Below are 19,206 nucleotides of genomic sequence, written 5' to 3'. Positions count from 1 at the left end.
CTCCCTCCCTCCCTCTCCCCCTCTCAACTCCGCAACCCCCCCCCCCCAAACGCCGGGTCCCTCTCTTCTCCCCCCCCCCCCCCAACGCCTGGTCTCTCTTCCTCCTCTCCCCCCCCCCCCCCCCCCCCCAATGCCGGGTCTCTCTTCCTCCTCTCCCCCCCCCCCCCCCCCAACGCCGGGTCTCTCTTCCTCCTCTCTCTCCCCACCACACAAACGCCGGGACTCGCCACTTCCGCAGCGGGTGAAACTGACGCGTATCGCGTCAGTTCGCTGCTAGCCCTTTCGGGAAGGGAGATTACCGGCTTAAAAGAAGGCCCCGACGCCGGAGTCATCCACATCGCTTTTTACCGCCGGAAATGGGCGTCACGTCGGTCCCCGGAGAATTTCGCCCGTAGTCTTTGGGGTCGTATTTGAATTAATGGTTGCTAAGGTATTCACTGTTTGTTTTAAAAAGGTTAACTTGAGTTCATAGAATAAACATTGTTTTGTTTTAAAAAATACTCGTCCATTTCTGCTGTACCACACCTGTAGAGTGGGCCGTGTGCTCCCCATACCACAATCTATTAAAAGTTGTGGGTCAAGTGAACTCCATGATACACTTTGGGATTCTCTAAACCCTGACCCATAACACCCGCGGATTCTCCGTTGGCACCGGCACTTAGCCTCAGGAATGGAGAATTCCGCTCGCTATCTTTCAGATTGAGCCATTAAACAGAGGCCCCACATGTCCTTGCAGGTGGGAGGGACCTAAAGATGAAACCAAAATGTGCTGGAAAAGCGCAGAAGGTCTGAGAGAGAGAGACAGAGTTAATGGCTCGAGTCTGTATAACTCCTGTTCAGACCTCAGGAGGGGCTGAAATGCAATGGAGACAAGCAGAAATCCCATCAGAGAGAACAGCAGAACATCCTCAAAATAGATATCCTTAGAAGAACAGGGCGGTGAATTAAACTCAAATATAAAGGCAAAATACTACAAATGCTGGAAATTGAAAATAAAAACTCAAAAAGCATTAATGAAGACAGAAACAGAGTTAACGTTTCGAGTCCAATACGACTCTTTGCCGGAACAGCTGTTTGTTGTATTTTGCTTTTATTTTCGGGATCTAAAAGGTCCCATGACACTATTTTAGGATGAACAGGGAAGTTCTTCCTGCTGTGCCCTGATCAATAGTTCTGCCTCAACCAACATCACTAAAAGAGATGATCTGGTCATGGTCACTTTACTGTTTGTGAGACCTTGCTATCAGCAAATTGACTGCTGGGTTTGTTTCCGACACTCCAAAGCTCCATTATTAGTAATGCACTCTGGGATATCCTGAAGGTCATGAAAGTTGCTTTCAAAATGCAATCCCCCAAAGAATGAGCAATGTGAGTGTGGGTACTACAAGGCAATTGTATTTGCACCAGGAAAGAGAACCTGAGGACATGAATGGGCAAAGAACAGGAAAATATCAATATGCTACAATTACCTTTAGCCAAAAATAGGTCAATGGCAAATAAAGGATGAAGATTTTAATTTTCTATTCTGATAATTTGCTGACATATATATTGATTTGTATGATGCTGATTATCTCTCATCAATCTAAGATGTACCAATGGACAACATAGGGCAGCACGGTAGCACAGTGGTTAGCACTGTTGCATCACAGCACCAGGGTCCCAGGTTCGATTCCTGCCTTGGTCACTGTCTGTATGGAGTCTGCGCGTTCTTCCCGTGTCTCCTTGGGTTACCTCGTGGTGCTCTGTTTTCCTCCACAAATTCTGAAAGACGTGCTGTTAGGTGAATTCGACATTCTGAATTCTCCCTCTGTGCACCCGAACAGGCGCCGGATCGTGACAATTTTCACAGTAACCTCATTGCAATGTTAATGTAAGCCTACTTGTGACAATAATAAAGATTATTGAAATTTTATTTATGAGCTCTCAATCAGTAAAATCCATTGGTATAAATCATCCTCAGCAAAGAGTGATTTTCAGTCAGGCAATCCTGACCTCTCCCAGCTCAGAGTCAGAAGGTCATGGGTTCAATCCCCATTCCAGAGGTTTGAGCACGTAATCCAGGCTAACACTCCAGTGCAGTACTGAGGAAGTGCTGCACTGTCTGGTCTGTGGTGCTGTCTTTCAGATGAGATGTTGAACTGAGGCTCACTACTCTGGGTGTGAATGATCTCACGTTATTATTTCAATGGAAGGAGTTCTCCTTGGCGTTCAGGCCAAAATATATCCATCACCTGTCCCCACTTTTTGAAGGAGCCATCCAATAAGCCCCACTGCAGTTTTGCTTTTTCATTATAGCCCTGCACATGCCTCCTCTTAGAAATAATCCTTCCTGTGCAGAAGGAGGCCATTCGGCCCACCAAGTCCGTACCGACTCACCAAAAGAGAACCCAACGCTGGTCCACTCCCCTGTCCACCCCGTCCTATCCCTGTAATCCTGTAACCTAACTCGCAGATCCCTGGACACGAAGGGGCAATCCCCCTAACCTGGACATCTTTGGACTGTGGGGGGAAACCGGAGCACCCGGAGGAAACCCACGCATACACGGGGAGAAAGGGCAAACTCTACACAGAGAGTCACCGAAATTGAACCCGGACGCCCGGTGCTGAGAGACAGCAGTGCTAACCACTGTGCCATAATTTTCATTTGAAATAGAATACACATCAGATGTGGAAAGATTCAGACTGGATTTATTCTTTCTTGGGGTGTGGGTGTCGCTGGCAGGGTCAGCATTTTTTGTCCATCTCTAATTGACCTTGAACTGAGTGGCTTGCTGGGCCATTTCAGAAGGTAGTTAAGAGTCAACCACATTGATGTGTGTCAGGAGTCACATGTTGGCCAGACCAGGCAGATTTCCTTGAGGGCATTAGTGAACCAGATGGGTTTTAATGACAATCAATGATAATTTCACGGTCGCCATCACTGAGACCAGCTTTATATTCCAGATTTATTGAACTTAAATTCCACCAGCTGCGATGGTGGGATTTTATCGCATGCCCCACAGAAAATTAACCTTGACATCTGGATTACTCGTCCAGTAACATTACAACTACACACCATCCCTCCCATACCAAATGTCACTTTCAATTTTGATGAAACCGAAGTGATAATCACATGCTGATTGATCTGCTGTGCCTCTGGGCAGCTCATTCATTTACCAGCAGACTGCTGGGTGCCTGTACCCTCAATGTCAGTCATGATGTGGAGATGCCGGCGTTGGACTGGGGTGAGCACAGTAAGAAGTCTTACAACACCAGGTTAAAGTCCAACAGGTGTGTTTCAAACACGAGCTTTCAGAGCGCAGCTCCTTCCTCAGGTGAATGAAGAAGTAGGTTCCAGAAACATATATATATAGACACATTCAAAGATGCCAGGCAATGCTTAGAATGCGAGCATTTGCAGGTAATTAAATCTTTACAGATGCAGAGATAGGGGTAACCCCAGGTTAAAGAGGTGTGAATTGTCTCTAGCCAGGACAGTCGGTAGGATTTTGCAAGCCCAGGCCAGATGGTGGGGGATGAATGTAATGCGACATGAATCCCAGGTCCCGGTTGAGGCCGCACTCATGTGTGCGGAACTTGGCTATAAGTTTCTGCTCAGCGATTCTGCGTTGTCGCGCGTCCTGATGGCTGCTTTGGAGAACGCTTACCCGGAGATCAGAGGCTGAATGCCCTTGACTGCTGAAGTGTTCCCCAACTGGAAGGGAACATTCCTGCCTGGTGATTGTCGCGCGATGTCCGTTCATTCGTTGTCGCAGTGTCTGCATGGTCTCGCCAATGTACCACGCTTCAGGACATCCTTTCTTGCAGCGTATGAGGTAAACAACGTTGGCCGAGTCGCACGAGTATGTACCGCGTGCCTGGTGGGTGGTGTTCCCACGTGTAATGGTGGTATCCATGTCGATGATCTTACACGTCTTGCAGAGATTGCCATGGCCAGGTTGTGTAATGTTGTGGTCACTGTTCTGAAGGCTGGGTAGTTTGCTGCAAACAATGGTTTGTTTGAGGTTGCGCGGTTGTTTGAAGGCAAGTAGTGGGGGTGTGGGGATGACCTTGGCAAGATATTCATCTTCATCGATGATGTGTTGAAGGCTGCGAAGAAGATGTCGTGGTTTCCCCGTTCCGGGAAAGTACTGGATAACGAAGGGTACTCTGTCGGTTGTGTCCCGTGTTTGTCTTCTGAGGAGGTCGGTGCGGTTTTTTGCTGGGGTGCGTTGGAACTGTTGTTCGATGAGTCGAGCGCCATATCCCATTCGTATGAGGGCATCTTTCAGCGTCTGTAGATGTCTGTTATGCTCCGCCTCATCTGAGCATATCCTGTGTGTACGGAGGGCTTGTCCATAGGGGATGGTTTCTTTAATGTGTTTAGGGTGAAAGCTGGAGAAGTGGAGCATCGTGAGGTTATCTGTGGGCTTGGGGTAAAGCGAAGTGCTGAGGTGACTGTATTTGATGGAGATGAGTGCGTCCAAGAATGCAACTGATTTTGGAGAGTAGTCCATGGTGAGTCTGATGGTGGGATGGAACTTATTGATGTCATCGTATAGTCGCTGCAGTGATTCTTCGCCGTGGGTCCAAAGGAAAAAAATGCCATCGATATATCTGGGGTATAACGTCGGTTGAAGGTCCTGTGCGGTGAGGAGATCTTGCTCAAACTTGTGCATGAGGATGTTGGCATATTGAGGTGCGAATTTGGTCCCCATGCTGTTCCGTGCGTCTGGATGAAGAACTTGTTGTCGAAGGTGAAGATGTTGTGATCCAGAATGAAGTCGATGAGTTACAGAATTGCGTCTGGAGATTGGCAGTTGTTGGTGTTGAGTACTGAGGCTGTTGCAGCAATGCCGTCGTCATGGGGGATGCTGGTGTAGAGTGCTGAGACGTCCAGTGTGATGAGGAATGTTCCTGGTTCAACTGGTCCATGGGTGCTGAGTTTCTGTAGGAAGTCCGTTGTGTCGCGACAGAAGCTGGGCGTACCTTGTACGATGGGTTTCAAGATGCCCTCGATGTAGCCAGAGAGGTTCTCACACAGGGTCCCATTGCCTGAAACGATAGGACGGCTTGGTGTGTTGGCCTTGTGTATTTTCGGGAGGCAGTAGAGAAATCCAATGCGGGGAGTATGTGGGATGAGAGCATGTAGGGTGCTCTGAAGGTCTGGGTCCAAGGTCTTGATCAGTCTGTTGAGTTGGCGGATGTGGTCCTTGGTTGGACCTGCGGGTAACTATCTGTAGTGTTCCTGATTGTTGAGTTGTCATTATACTTCTTTGCAGTTGTCCGTTCTGTTCAGTATGACGAACAGAACTTTGTCTGCGGGTTTGATGACGATGTTGCGGTTGGTCTTGAGAGTGCGAATGGCAGTCAGTAATGTCAGTAACACAGGATTATTGGGGTTGCAGGGTGTATGTGTCATTGTGTAATGTGCCCTGTTATTTGAAGATTGGAACTGTTCCGATTTACATGTAATTCCCATCAGTGTAAGGTCACAGCAAGAAAGGTCACTGTGAGAAAATAACCGCAGTTGGTCGTCTCATCCTGTCACTCGGTGATCTGTACTGACTCCCAGTCCAGAGATTTACCCATTTAAAATTGCCAGCCTTGTGTTCAAATCCCCCTGTAATCTTAACCCTTCCAATCTCTATAACCTCCTCCAGCCCTACAACCCTCCAAGAACATTCCTGCAATTCTGCTCTCTTGTGAGTCCTCCTGTTCCTTTGTCCAAATTAGCAGATGCCCGGGCCTTAAACTCTGGAATTCTCCCCCTAAACCTCTCCACCTCTTTATCCATTCATTTCCCCTCATTTAAGACACTCTTTAAAATCTATCTCTTTGACTAAGAGTTTGATCACCTAGCCTCATCGTTTCATGTGTGACCATCAGATTTTACCTCATAACATTCCAGGGAAGAGCTTTTGGGAAGATTTACTATGCTAATGGAGGAGGGGAGTGAGGGCCATCATGGTGAGGACAGAGGAGGAGGAAGGTAGGGGTGAAAGGTGGAGGAGAGGGTGGGAAGAAGGACAGTGATACTGGTGGGTGAGAAAGGTGGTTATGGAGAGAAGTGAGGTGGAGGGAAGTGAGGGCAGGGTGAGGAGGAGAGGAATGAGATGAAGAGTGAGGACCTGAGGGTGAGCAGGGAGTGAGGAGGTGAGTGAGGTGGAGAGTTAGACAGAGTTTTAATAGACATGAGTGAAATGAAGGGTTATGGGAGGGAGGGGGCAGATGACAAAATGGAGTTGAGGCTACAACCAGATTAGCCATTTGAATGGCAGAGCAGGCTAAAGGGCCAAATGGCCTACTTCTATTCAACCTTTGCAGTGCAGAAGGAGGCCATTCGATCCATTGAGTCTGCACAGACCCTCCGAAAGAGCTCTCTACTGAGGCTCACTCCCTCGCCCTATCCCAGTAACCCTTCACATCTTTGGACACTAAGGGGCAATTTGAAATGGCCAATGCACCTAATCTGCACATCTTTGGACTGTGGGAGGAAAGCGGAGCACCAGGAGGAAACCCACGCAGACACGAGGAGAACATGTAGACTTTGCACAGATCGTCACCCAAAGCCAGAATTGAACTGGGTCCATGATGCTGTGAGGCAGCAGTGCTAACCACTGTGCTACAGTGTTCCTGAGTAGAGGACTGACAGGAGAGGAATGAGCTGGATAGTGAGGAGGAGGAATGAAGGGAAAGGAGTGAGGAGGTGAGAGTGAAGAGGAGGGAGGGAGTGAGGAGACGGGGATGAGCAGGCGAGGGTAAAGAGAATGGGAGTGAAGAGGAGGGGCAGTGGCAGTAAGGATAGAGGTGAAGAGAGGGGATGAGGAGGAGTGTACGGCAAGCGGAAGTGGGAATTAGGTAGCTTGGTGGCTCAGTGATTAGCCCAGCTGCCTCACAACACCAGGGACCAGGTTCAATTCCGACATTGGGTGAATGTGTGGAGCTTGCACGTTCTCCCCGTGTCTGCGTGGGTTTCCTCCGGTGCTCCAGTTTCCTCCACGGTCCAGGTTAGGTGGATTGGCTGGACTAAAGTGCCTCTTAAGTGTGCAAAGATGTGCAGGTGGGGTTAGCGGTGAGCCTCGGTAGAGGGCTCTTTCAGGGGGTCGGCGCAGACTCGATGGGCCGAATGGCCTCCTTCTACCCTGTAGGGATTCTATGATATGGAGGAGGAGGAGGAAGGGGACGCAGGGGCTGGGCTTTGACTAGTCAGTCTCCTGCAGCATTCGGCGGTGAAGAGTTAATAGGCGGAAGAGCAGAGAGGAGGGTGGGTGAGATCAGGGACTGGTACTGGGAGAAGCTGGAGGGAGGGGCTGAGCATCCCCCTAACCTCGAACAAAAGCAGCGGGGGGCAGGGAGGGAGGAGGAGGAGGGCGTCAGCTCAGCAATAACATCGCGCTGGCTGTGGTTTAACAACAGCGAGCAGAGGGGGCACCTGGCTCTGTGCATCCCTGCATCCAGCTCCCAGCAACAGAGGATCGGCCAATCTGGGTGTTTCCTAGCACTGGATGCTGAGGAGGGAGATCCGGCAGTACTGAAAGGATAAATTGCAACTCCTCGTCTATGGTGAAAGGCTAATGATTGAATTTGCAACCCGCTGAATGCATTGCAGCTGATGGGGGAGTGGGGGTGCTGAATTCTCCGGTAAAGTTATATAACGCCGTGAATAAATTATCTCCGTGTGGAGGCGTCTGGAGGCAACGGTGCAACGCTTGGTGTTGTGTTTGGATGTTGCATTCCCGGCAGCCGGTTAGCGTGTCCGCAGCGCCGGGATGGTGGAGCCGGCAACCGGTGGAGATGGAGACGCGATGGTGAACGGGGCGGCGGGAGGCGAGGCGGGAGAGCCGCCGCCCGCGATGCGCCTGGACCTGGACAACTTCAACACCGCCGAGGCGGAGGGCAGCCGCTACGTGCTGACCAGCCCCCGCTCGCTGGAGGCCTGCGCCCGCTGCGGGGTCCGGCCGGTCGAGCTCCTCCACAAGAGCCTCAACGAGCTGGCCAAGGAGGCGCCCGGCCGCTCCATGAGGGTGGCCGCCGGCCTGTACGAGGTGTACGAGAGGGAGAGGAGGAGGAAGCTGAGGGACTGCAGGGAGGAAAGGGAAAGGATTATCCGGGAGGAGGAGAAGAGGAGGAGGAGGAGGTGGGGGGTCAGTGGCCCGCCCAGGTGCAGCCTGCCCTCGTCCCCAGCTCCCAGGACTAAAAGGGCACAGGCCCTGGATCTGAGCAGGACCAAGAGCCACTCCACCGAGCACCTGCAAAAGAAACAGGACAACAACTCCACCGTGACATCCTCTGACTCTGGGGCCTCCTCCTCCTTCAGTGGCGACACCTGCAAGGACAGGCACAGCTGGCTGAAGGTAAGTCCCAGAGGTAAGGCAGTGACTGGGATACACTCCGCCATGGGCAAAAGCCTCAGCCTGGGGGACCTCTGCCACTCGCCTCAGACCACCCAGAAGGTGGCCAAGATAGTCCGCGAGCTGAAGAAGAAGGGGCACGGCGAGGTGTCGGAGAGGGACAGGAAGATCGCCGCCCTCATGCTGGCCAAGCACCAGGAGGAGACGATGATGAGCCACCAGAGCCACCGCGCCCAGGTGGAGTGGGAGGCGCACAGGCGGCGGGAAGCCACCCGGAGGGAGATGGAGGAGCGCGAGAGGCAGCAGGCCGTGCTGCAGTGTCAGAAGATGTGGGAGACCAGGCTGGAGGCCCGGCGCGCCAAGATGAACCAGGAGCAGCAGGAGGCGGCCATCCTCAAACAGCAGCAGGTCCTCATGCAGGAAGAGAAGTGGAGGCTGTTGGCGGGCAGCCAAGAGCAGCAGAGGAAAGGCAAACTGGAGCACGCTAAACTTGAAGCTCAGGATAAGAAGACGCAGCAGGAGGAGCAGCTGCGGGCGAAGGAGTTGGAGTTGAAAGTGGACCTGGAGTATAAGGACCAGCTGCTGCACCAGAAGCTAACACTGGCCAAGCAGAAGAAAGTAGAAATGGAGGGGAAGCAAGTTCGGGAGAAAAAACTCACTAACGTGGTTGAGAAGTTGAAGCATGAAGCTGCCTTGAAAGAGATCGCCAGGGAAATGGAAATGGAGAAGAAGATGCTGAGAAAGTCTCTGGATCAAAAACTAGCCAAGTCTCAGGAAAACTTTGAGCAGCTGCTGGAGAAGAGGAACCAGGAATTGAAGGACAGGGCCTTAAAAGAAGAATTGCAGATTCGAAGAGCGAGGATAGCAGCAGAGCAGCATGACGAGGAGCACAGGAAGCATTTGGAAGCCTTGGCCCATGCTGCAGAGAGGAAGCTCCAGCACGCAACACAGGTAGCGCAGGAAAAGATCAATCATATAAGCCGCAAGGCCATCGAAAGCAGGATTGAGAGGGAAAGGATTCACCGTCTCAACAAAATCAAGTTGGATGAAGATGAGGAGTCCAAACAGAGGGAGATCCGGCACTCAATAGCGAAGAAACTGGAGAAAAGTGAGCGGATCTTCAGAGAGAGACAGATTGCTCTGGAGAACTCTCGTTCCTTGGCCAGAGCTTCCTTCCAGATCCGAGACAAGGTGCGCTCGGAAATAAACACAAGGACTTTTGATAAGATGGCCCTTGAGGCAGAACTGCAAGCTCACCTGGATAAAAAATAGCCTGGGCGAAATCCCTTTCTAGACTTTTGTGCTAACTTTGGGAATGAACCCAAAGAATGCCTTTTTAAAAAACTGTTTATATTTCAGGAGATTCCATGTGCTGTGTAGTGTACAATGTGCATAATGCTTGATGTGTAAAGGTGTACAGAGCACAACTGAGTAATTGGTAAATGGTTGCTTTGATTTATAGTTGCCTTTTTCAGGCCTTAACACATTCCAATAATTTAGTTGATAACTTTGCTGAGTGTAAGATTCTTACTACTCTTATGGGTAACAAGTGGTAGTTACTCAGCCTTGGCTAAGGAAGGGATGTTTGTCATTCCATACAGTGTGGCCAAGATCCCTTGTAACAGGGCCAACCTGTACAGCATACAGTTGCTGCAGATCTCTGTTAGTTTAAAAGTTACTGTTCAAATACTGGAATGTCTTTTTCTATGGCCTAACCTAGTTCATTCAAACTACTGAGATCCTCACAGGATATCCTTTAAACTGGCTTGTTTACATCTGTTTTGTTTGAACAAAAAGAGTGCAATATGTTTGACATTTTGGGTTTACAGTGAATGGATGTTGCTAAGTGAATGTAGATTGTGAAAAGTTAAGATCAGTTCTGCAGTTAATTCGGATTGCAACTGAATAGAGAAGTAAACTCAGGTACCAGAAAGGACGGGGTGGGGGGGGGGGGGGGGGGGGGGGGGGGAAGAGAAGGTGGTGCAGTGAATGGGAATGCTAACATCTCAGGAAAGCATCTTTGATTTGAACCCCTGAAAGTTGGGATTTTGTTTTTCCTCAGGTTAAGTTTCTGTTTTGAAATCCTTTATGGTGTCTCTTCGTCGAGTTAGCAGCACTGATATGATGACCACTTCACAGAAATGTCCCATGCCCAGTGTGTATGGGGAGTGAATCTCTTAGATACACCCTCTGCACCCCCCCATCCACCTTTTCCCCCTCACATTCTCATTCATTCCTCCAATATTTCTTCCCTTTTTATTTTGGGGATGGTGATTGATGCAGGGATTGAGTTCCATGCGCTGCATGGCATATCATTGGATGAGTGACTTGAGGTTCAGGACTGATGGGAAGGGGTATACCCCTGTGATCTGGTTTCACAATGTAAATATATGCTCAATATACCTTCATCCAAAATGCATAGATGTAGGGTTGGGCACATGTTAATACACCTAGAAAGATGGTTAGTGAGTTAACCAAATTCCTCATGGTTATGTCAGTAGACTGGTAATCCAGAGGAAATGAGTTCAATTCCTGCTCTGGTCATTGGAGAATTTGAATTCAATTTTAAAATCAGGAATTAAACTGATACAGTTAAAAAAAACGTGACCAAAAAGGTGTTGAATTGTTGTTCAGAGCTGCCGAGATATATGACTCCACTCCCAAACCATAATAATCTTTATTGTCACAAGTAGGCTTACATTAACACTGCAAAGCAGTTACCATGAAAAGCCCCGAGTCACCACATTCCAGCGCCTGTTCAGATACACAGAGGGAGAATTCAGAATGTCCAATTTACCTAACATCATGTCTTTCGCGACTTGTGGGAAGAAACCGGAACACCCAGATAAAACCCACGCAGACACGGGGAGAATGTGCAGACTCTGCACTGACAGTGACCCAAGCCGGGAATCGATCCTGGGACCCAGGCGCTGTGAAGCGACAGTGCCAACCACTGTGCTACCTCGCTGCCTTCAGACTCTGAATTCTCTCGGAAGTGGCCCTGCAAGGTACTGTCTTGTATCGTCACCTTCCCTAGGGTAACTGGTGTTAGCAAATATGGGCTGGGATTCTCCGCTATCCGGCGGGGTGGGCCGTACCGGCGCCGAGGAGTTGCATGAACTACTCCGGCGTCGGGCCGCCCGGAAGGTGTGGAATCCACCGCACCTTCAGGGCTAGGCCAGCGCTAGCGCGGTTGGCATTGCGCCAACTGGCGCCAAAGGGCCTCCGCCGGCCGGTGTGAGTTGGTGCATGCACGGGAGCGCCAGAGTGTTCTGGCATGATCCCAGCGCATGCGCATGGGGGTTCTTCTCCGCGCCGGCCATGGCGGACCGTTACAGCAGACGGCGCGGAGGGAAAGATTGCCCCCATGGTGCACAGGTCCGTCCGCAGATCGCTGGGCCCCGATCGGCAGGTCCCGCCGGTATGGACCGGCTTAAAAATGGGCGGCCACTCGGCCCATCGCGGAGCGGAGAATCGCCGGGGGGGCCACTGCCAACGGCCCCCGACCGGCGCAATGCGATTCCCGTCGGTGCTGGAGAATGCGGCAGCCAGCGGTGGGGCGGGATTCACGCCGCCCCCCCTGGCGATTCTCCAGCCCGGCGGGGGGGGGGGGGGGGGTGTCAGAGAATCCCGCCCATGGTGTCCACTTCCTGAGATCAAGTTTCAAAGCAGTGAAGGGTAGGATGAGCCAAGAGCAACTGGAAATTGCACAGCCAAACATCCTCATTTGCAACCTGAGTTTCCACCAGACAATATATCCAAGGCAGCTCAGGAATTCTGAATTCTTGTTCCCATACTTGTCATTGACCGCAGTACCGTCAATTATAAGTGAGCAAAGTGCTCTGAATCATTTGTTTACATGACAAACTCATGAGTGGCTAAGAAAAGCTAAGCACTGGAGTACAATTAAAGTAATAATTCCTAACATTGCACATCAGGGTGGCAGGCAGATAGAAATGGTAGCAATTATATGAGTCACATTATTTAGGCTTTTCACAAGTCACGCTGCTTATACATCTTTACTTACTCAAAATTATCCCTTTTCTTTCCCCAAAATGCTCAAATTATTCAATTTGTTTCACGCCAAGCCATTAATAAACCCACACATCGCGGCGTTGAGAACCCGCGTTCTGTCTCGGCCCGGGCCACTGTCCGTATGGAGTTTGCGTGTTCTCCCTGTGTCTGCGTGGGTTTCGCCCCCACAACCCAAAGTTGTGCAGAGTAGGCGGATTGGCCACCCTAAATTGCCCCTCGATTGGAAAAAAATAATCAGGTACTCTAAATTTATTTAAAAGGAAATAACCCACATAAACTACTGTGTCAGTCAGAGGTGGAGAGCCCTGATTGGGCTCCGCTGTGCCAATGCTGGCTACATTCATCATTTTCGCAACCTTTCATGGCCATCCACCTTTACAGCCTTCCTACCTTCCATGACCTCTGCGTTCCTTCAGTTTTGGCCTCTTGCACATCCCAGAGAATCCTTTGCCCCACCATTGGCAGACTTGACTTCGCTTGTGTAGGCCTTCAGCATCAGAATTCCCTCCGCAACCTTTCCTTCACTCTCTTTTCTGTGAGACGTTCCTCACAACCTACCTCTTTGGCCAAGCATCATGCACCTAATCTAATGTCTCCTCCTTTTGCTTGGTGTCAATTTTTCTCTGGTGTACTCCCGTGAAGCATAATGCACCGTTTACTATACTAAAGGTGCTATAGAAAGACAGGTATTTCCAAGAGGGGTTGCTGGGCAGGAGTTATGAGTGAGCATGTTAGCCGATTTTGTTTTGGTTCAACAAAGTTAGACATGGGAGTGAGAAGATGATGTACTGACCCCATCACAATTTGGTTGAGATTAGCTAATCCAGCCCAGATTGAATTTGAGATTAAGGCTTCCTTAGTCTGGTTCAGAGACGCGCTCATTGAGTCATCTGATGAGGATCCCATCGATCCTGGGTTTCGGATGAATGCGTTACCGGCAATATCCACCGCCTCCCAAGTGGCGCTGCTGGGCGGCGGAGAGGAGAGCTCCTAACCTTTGATTGGTTGGCAGCTTTCAGCAGGTGGGACCTCTGTTCTTGATGTCGTTGATCCTGGGGAAGACCCGCCACTGCCCAGAAAATCCTGATTGGTACTTAGCGTGGCAGACCTGTCAGAAAATAGGCAACGCGGGGCTTTCACTCTTTGCCTGGATGAGTTCAGCTCCAACAACACTTACGAAGCTCGACAGCATCCAGAACAAAGCAGTCTGATTGATTAGCACCCTCCCTAATAGCACTGTGGATGTGCCCACACCACGTGGACTGTAGTGGCTCACCCCCACCTTCTTGAGGGCAGTTAGGGAGCTTGGCCTCCAGGGAAGGCGGCACCATTTTAAAATGGTATCCCAATCACTTCCTGCATTGAGGAGCTCCGCACTTCAGAGCTCCTCAGAGCAGGAAATGATGCAAAGTGTGGCCTCGGGGAGGGGGAGGGGGAGGGGGGGGGGGTGAAATGTTTCCCCCCCAGAAACAAGACAGAGGTCTATTAGATAGAAGAGCTGGGAAGGACCCTGCTCTGAACGAACACTGTTTTATTTTGGTTATATCGTGCCCGTAGTCTACTAGACCTCTGTAAAATCATGAGAGACTGATCAACAAGGCAAATTGGATCCAAATTTGGCTGAGTGGCAGGAGGCAGAAGGTGATGATTAAACGTGTTTTTGTGACTGGAAGCTTGTGTCCAGTGGGGCACTGCAGGGATCGGTGCTGGGTCCCTTGTTGTTTGTAGTGTACATTATTGAACTAGACAGAAGTATGGGGGTATGATCAGTAAGTTTGCAAATGAGATGAAAATTGGTAGTGTGGTAAATAGTGCGGAGGAAAGCCTTAGATTACTGGATGATATAGGCGGCTGGTGAGATGAGCAAACCAATGGCTATGGAATTTACCCTGAAAGGTGTGAGGTGGTGTACTTTGGGAGAACCAAGAAGGCAAGGTAATACACAATGAACAGTCAGGTGCTAGAGGAACCTCAGGGTGAATGTGCAAAGATGCCTGAAGACATAAGACAGATAGATAAGGTGGTTCAAAAGGCTTATGAGGTACTTATTTTTATTAGCTGAGGCAGAGAATATAAGAGCAGGGAGGTTATGATTGAGCTGGATGAAATGCTCATTAGGCTGCAGCTAGAATACTGCCTGCTGTCCTGGTCGCCACACTATAGGAAGAATGTGATTGCAGAGGAGGTTCAGCAGGAAGTTGTCTGGACTGGAATGTTTCAGCTATGAAGAGAGACTGGTTAGTCTGGGATTTTCCTTAGAACAGAGAAAGCTGAGGGGGGACCTGACTGAGATGTTCAAAATTATATGGGACATCGATAGGATAGAAAGGAAGAAACCATTCCCACCAGTAGAGGGGTCAATAATCGGGGGCGTAGTTTTAAGGCAACAAGCAGGGGATTTGAGGAAAGGCTTTTTCACCCAGAGGGTGGTGGGAATCTGGAACTCACTGCCTGAAATGGTGATGGAGGCGAGAACCCTCACAGCATTTAAGGATCATTTGGACAAACATTCGAAAAGCCATAACATAGAAGGCTATGGACCAAGCGTTGGAAAATAGGATTAGAATAGATAGGTGCTTGATGGCCGGTGCAGACATGATGGGCCGAATGCCCCTTTCCGTGCTGCGAACTTTGGTTCGACGCCACTCAGTGCCTGTCTCCGTTATAAAAAGGATATAGAGGCACTCCTAAAGATGTGGAAAAAGGTTTGCAAGGATGATACCAGGCTGAGAGGTTATGATTATTTGGAAAGACTGAACAGATTGGGGCATTTTTCTTTCGAAAACAGGAGGTTGAGGGTCGAGCTGATTGAGGGCCTTTAAATTTCTGAAGGGGTTCGATCGGGCAGATGCAGACAGAATTTTTCTAGTTGTGCGATTGTTCAAAACTAGTGGCCCATCAACATAAGGTAGCCAACAGGGCAGCACGGTGGCCTAGTGGTTAGCCCTGCTGCCTCATGGCACCGAGGTCCCCGGTTCGATCCTGGCTCTGGGTCACTGTCCGTGTGGAGTTTGCACATTCTCCCTGTGTTTGTGTGGGCTTCGCCCCCACAACCCAAAAGATGTGCAAGGTAGGTGGATTGGCCATGCTAAATTGCCCCTTAATTGGAATAAATGAATTGGGTACTCTAAATTTATTAAAAAAAACATAGGGTAGCCAATAATAACTGTAAAAAGGAATTGAGGGCCAGAATTTTGTGGTGGGTGAGGTGGAGTATAAAATTGCATGGCCGGGATTCTCTCTGGGATCCCACCTGTCCTGACCCAGATGCAGTTTCACAGTAGGGTAAGCAGGACCTTAGAAGAGAAACACACCCATGTTCCTGTTAAGACCCTTAACTAGCTACTTAACGGCTACTTAAGGCCTCCCCCACCCCCGTTCTCAACTTTTGGCCTGGACGGCACTGGTTGGTTGCCAAATAGGAAATATCTTCAACTTTGATCTCGGCGGGAAGGTTGGGGCGGGAGGTGGGGGTGGTGCCTCAATCTGAAGGCCCTTTCAGATGTAGGGTACCCTCCCCTCAGAGACCTGGGAGCTCCAGCCTGGCTTACCCCCCCCCCCCCCCCCCCCCCCGCCGCCGCATCAAAACCAAGATAGCCCCAACCACCAAGGCATCTCCTATCCTCCTGCCCCTGGAACTTACCTGAACTGCAGGCCTGGGACTTGGGCTCAGGCACAGCACCAGAGTACCGCTTCTGGCCACTTCAGTGCTGTGCCTGCAAGGGATGGAGAGCTGTTGGCTAATCAGATTGGCCTACAGCTCCCCAAGGTCGAAATTCGGTCCAAGGGTGGATGGGAGGTCCACCTGCGGCCAATCAGTGCTCAGTTGAGCATGAAGTGGTAGCTGGCCTGTCGGATCCTCTGACGTTTAGGCTCTGACGTGGGCACCAAGCGGTCAGGCCCAGGAAATCTTCTCTATCCAGAGAGCGGTACCACATTACGTGGGGTTTAGGCAAATAAGTTAGATGTGTTTAAGGCGGAGCCAAATATGGGAGTAGGATATGTTTATAGAATTAGATGAAATAATTTGGGAGGAGGCTCATGTGGAGCAAAGACCGTTTGAACCGAATGGCCTGTTTTGTGCTGTCCCTATTTTGCCTCTTTCAGAGGCTGCATTGTAAACCATGAAACCCGGCAGCACTAACCTGCCAAATCTCCCTGGCAGCCAGCGAGGCCATCACAAAGCTGGTTGAACCTTTTGGAGGAGGCCTCGAGGAGGTCAGAATCCAACATAGGACGAGGGTAGAAATTGGGGCTCTGTTGTCGCCATTTTCAGGGCACACAGCCAGATCAGAGAGCTGATCGGTCTTTCAGGCACCTCTGACGTTGCATAAGCGTCCAGTACCCCCACCCCGGAGCACGTATGTAAAAAGCCTTTCACAAACGCAGAATGTCCCAAAATGCTGTCCAGTCAATGAAATATTTTTGAAGTGCAGTCATGGTTGTAATGTAGGAAATGTGGCAGAGCATTTATGCACAGCAGGATCCCACAAACTGAACTGAAATAAATGACCAGATCATCTCTTTTTATTTCAGTGACGATGGTTGAGGGAGAAATATTGGCCAGATCACCAGGGAGGAATCCCCTGTTCTTCTTTGAACTATTCCCATGGGATCTTTCAAGACCACCTGTGGGGATAGATAAGGCCCCAATTCAGTGCCTCCTCCGAAAGACAGCACCTCCTCCAGTGTACTCCTCCCTTATCCTTCTCTGAGAGTGTCAGCCTGTATTATGTGCTCTCGGCTCTCGGGTGGGGTTTGTCACCACCTTCAGACTCAGAGCTGAGAGAGCTACCCCTCAAAGCCACAGCTAATACATAAAACACTGCCCAATATGAAACCCACCTGTGTAGCCATAAATATTGGCTTGGATTCTGCAATGTGGCGGCAAAGTATTGATGCCGGCATAAACACCCGACTGTTCCACGCCGACGTCAACGGGCCTTCTGGCCCAGCGATTCCGTGGCCCACAGGAGGCCAGCACGGCGCTGTGGTGCTCCATGCAGCGCCGGCGCCGATACGCGGCCCTGCAATGCCGGCCGTGAGTCCGCGCATGCGCGCGGTAGCTGCCTCTGCAGCGGGCCCGCGCAACATGGCGGAGCCACACGGGCTGGTGCGGCAGAAGATAGCCCCCCCATGGATCACGGGCACCTGCCGATCGATGGCCCCCGATCGTGGGCCTGGAAGTTGTGGAATCTGATCCCCTCGCCACCCCCCCCCCCCAACCAGGATGGCCACCGCGACCGCCGGTCGACCGCGGAGAATATCCACGGGGGCCTCTTTCAACAGCCCCCGACCGGTGCCGCGTCGATTGCGCACGGCTGGTGGCGATCCTCCAGTCGCCGGAGAATCGTGTCGCGGGCCCTCTCGGCATCAACTCCGAGCTGTCGCGAGCTCACAGAATCCCGGCCATTAGTTCTGACTCTTCTGTGTCAGAAGGGCATTGTGTCTTTGAGACACTAATAATATTATAATTTAATTGTTATGTCTACCTTTAATTTTTTGCTGCTTAAGGTAATTTGATAACTGGATTATTAATGACACTCTTAAAAGGGCATGGTTGGGTGAAGCTGGGATACCTTGTATAACCCAAATTGGCCCACTCAAAATGCGCTCACGCCTGACTTTTCTATGATAAGCCTGAACGTTACTAGGTGGAGCAAGATAAGACATATGAGGATCCCTGCCCTAAATTAGATAGTATGAAATGGTGCTAATATAACTAAGCTAGTCATCCAGGGCATTGAACAAATGCTTTAGAGACACAAGTTCAAATCCCACCACGGACGCTGGGACAGTTTAAATTTACCTAAGCAATTAAAATAAGGTAATAAGTGGCCCCTGAGTTGTAACAAAAATCAAATAAAAAGGAAATTTAACAAATCAAATTAAGATAACGTGCTCTGAGGGTGATTAAACATTCCAGTCTCTCTGGTGCCCTTTGATCACAGACGTCTCTGGCATACTGGTGGACAACATGTACTCTATATAGGGGCATCAGGGAATAGCCTGAACTGCAGAAGAGCAACAGCAGTTTGGCCCAGTGACCATCTCGAGCATCCACTACCTCAACCCTCAAATAGTTGAAGAGGGGCTGTAGCCTCTCATACTCCACTTATGCATGAACCACAGATTCCTCCAGGCTGGGAGTCCATGAATCAACTTAAGTATTTACTGCACGGGACCCACCCTGTGCAACACCCTCCACAACAAGCTCATGGCTGCCGTCTGCAGGGCCTTCTGGCTGCTATCCAAACCCCTCAGTAAGAAAGAAATCAGCCCCCAGGATCCCTTTGGGGGCAAACAAAATGGCCGCTTACCTTCTGGGCCTTTGTTGTCTTACTGCCTGCACCTGACACAACCTACCACCTGAGGGGACAGGGAAATTGGAGGCGTTGGCCCACAAACAGCTTCTTGTGGGGTGAAATTGTATTTCTTTTACAAAAAGGGTCCTTAGAGAATTAGCAGCTGCCCAATTTTCCTTCCTGTGTGTGAGCAGTACAGGTTGCTGATTGATTCACTGCGGGCCAGTTTCACCACTATGTGCATGAGTGGTCCTCCTACAAACCTTCCAGAGAATAAGGCAGGGCACAGAGAAGGCACCTCCCCCCCCCCCCCTCCCATCCCCACCACCTCATTAAATGGACACCCTCTAGCCCTCCTCCCAACCAGCACAGCAAAAAGCCAATAAAGGTCAATGCTGCAGTTCTCACCCCAGAACACCCCACTCTTTCCTTCATCTGCTGTTGGAACCTCTGGGCTTTGCTGTGTAGGCTCACACATGATAAGCTGCTAAATAAATCGGACATAGCGTTACCAACCCTCGCTGGAGCATTAA

General features: G+C 50.3%; 1 protein-coding gene across 1 annotated transcript; it reads left to right on the top strand.

The window, feature by feature from the left end:
* The first annotated feature begins 7,353 nt into the window (after positions 1-7,353).
* On the top strand, positions 7,354-10,270 carry LOC119956727 (coiled-coil domain-containing protein 177-like). The gene has a single exon (XM_038784066.1). The coding sequence runs from the start codon at positions 7,752-7,754 to the stop codon at positions 9,603-9,605; it is 1,854 nt and encodes a 617-aa protein (XP_038639994.1). The 5' UTR covers positions 7,354-7,751; the 3' UTR covers positions 9,606-10,270.
* Positions 10,271-19,206: the final 8,936 nt, after the last annotated feature.

This window comes from Scyliorhinus canicula, chromosome 2 (genome assembly GCF_902713615.1).
Source record: "Scyliorhinus canicula chromosome 2, sScyCan1.1, whole genome shotgun sequence".
Taxonomy (NCBI): Eukaryota; Metazoa; Chordata; class Chondrichthyes; order Carcharhiniformes; family Scyliorhinidae; genus Scyliorhinus; species Scyliorhinus canicula.
Note: the sequence above shows the minus strand (reverse complement) of the source record. Positions and strands in the feature narration are given on the sequence as shown.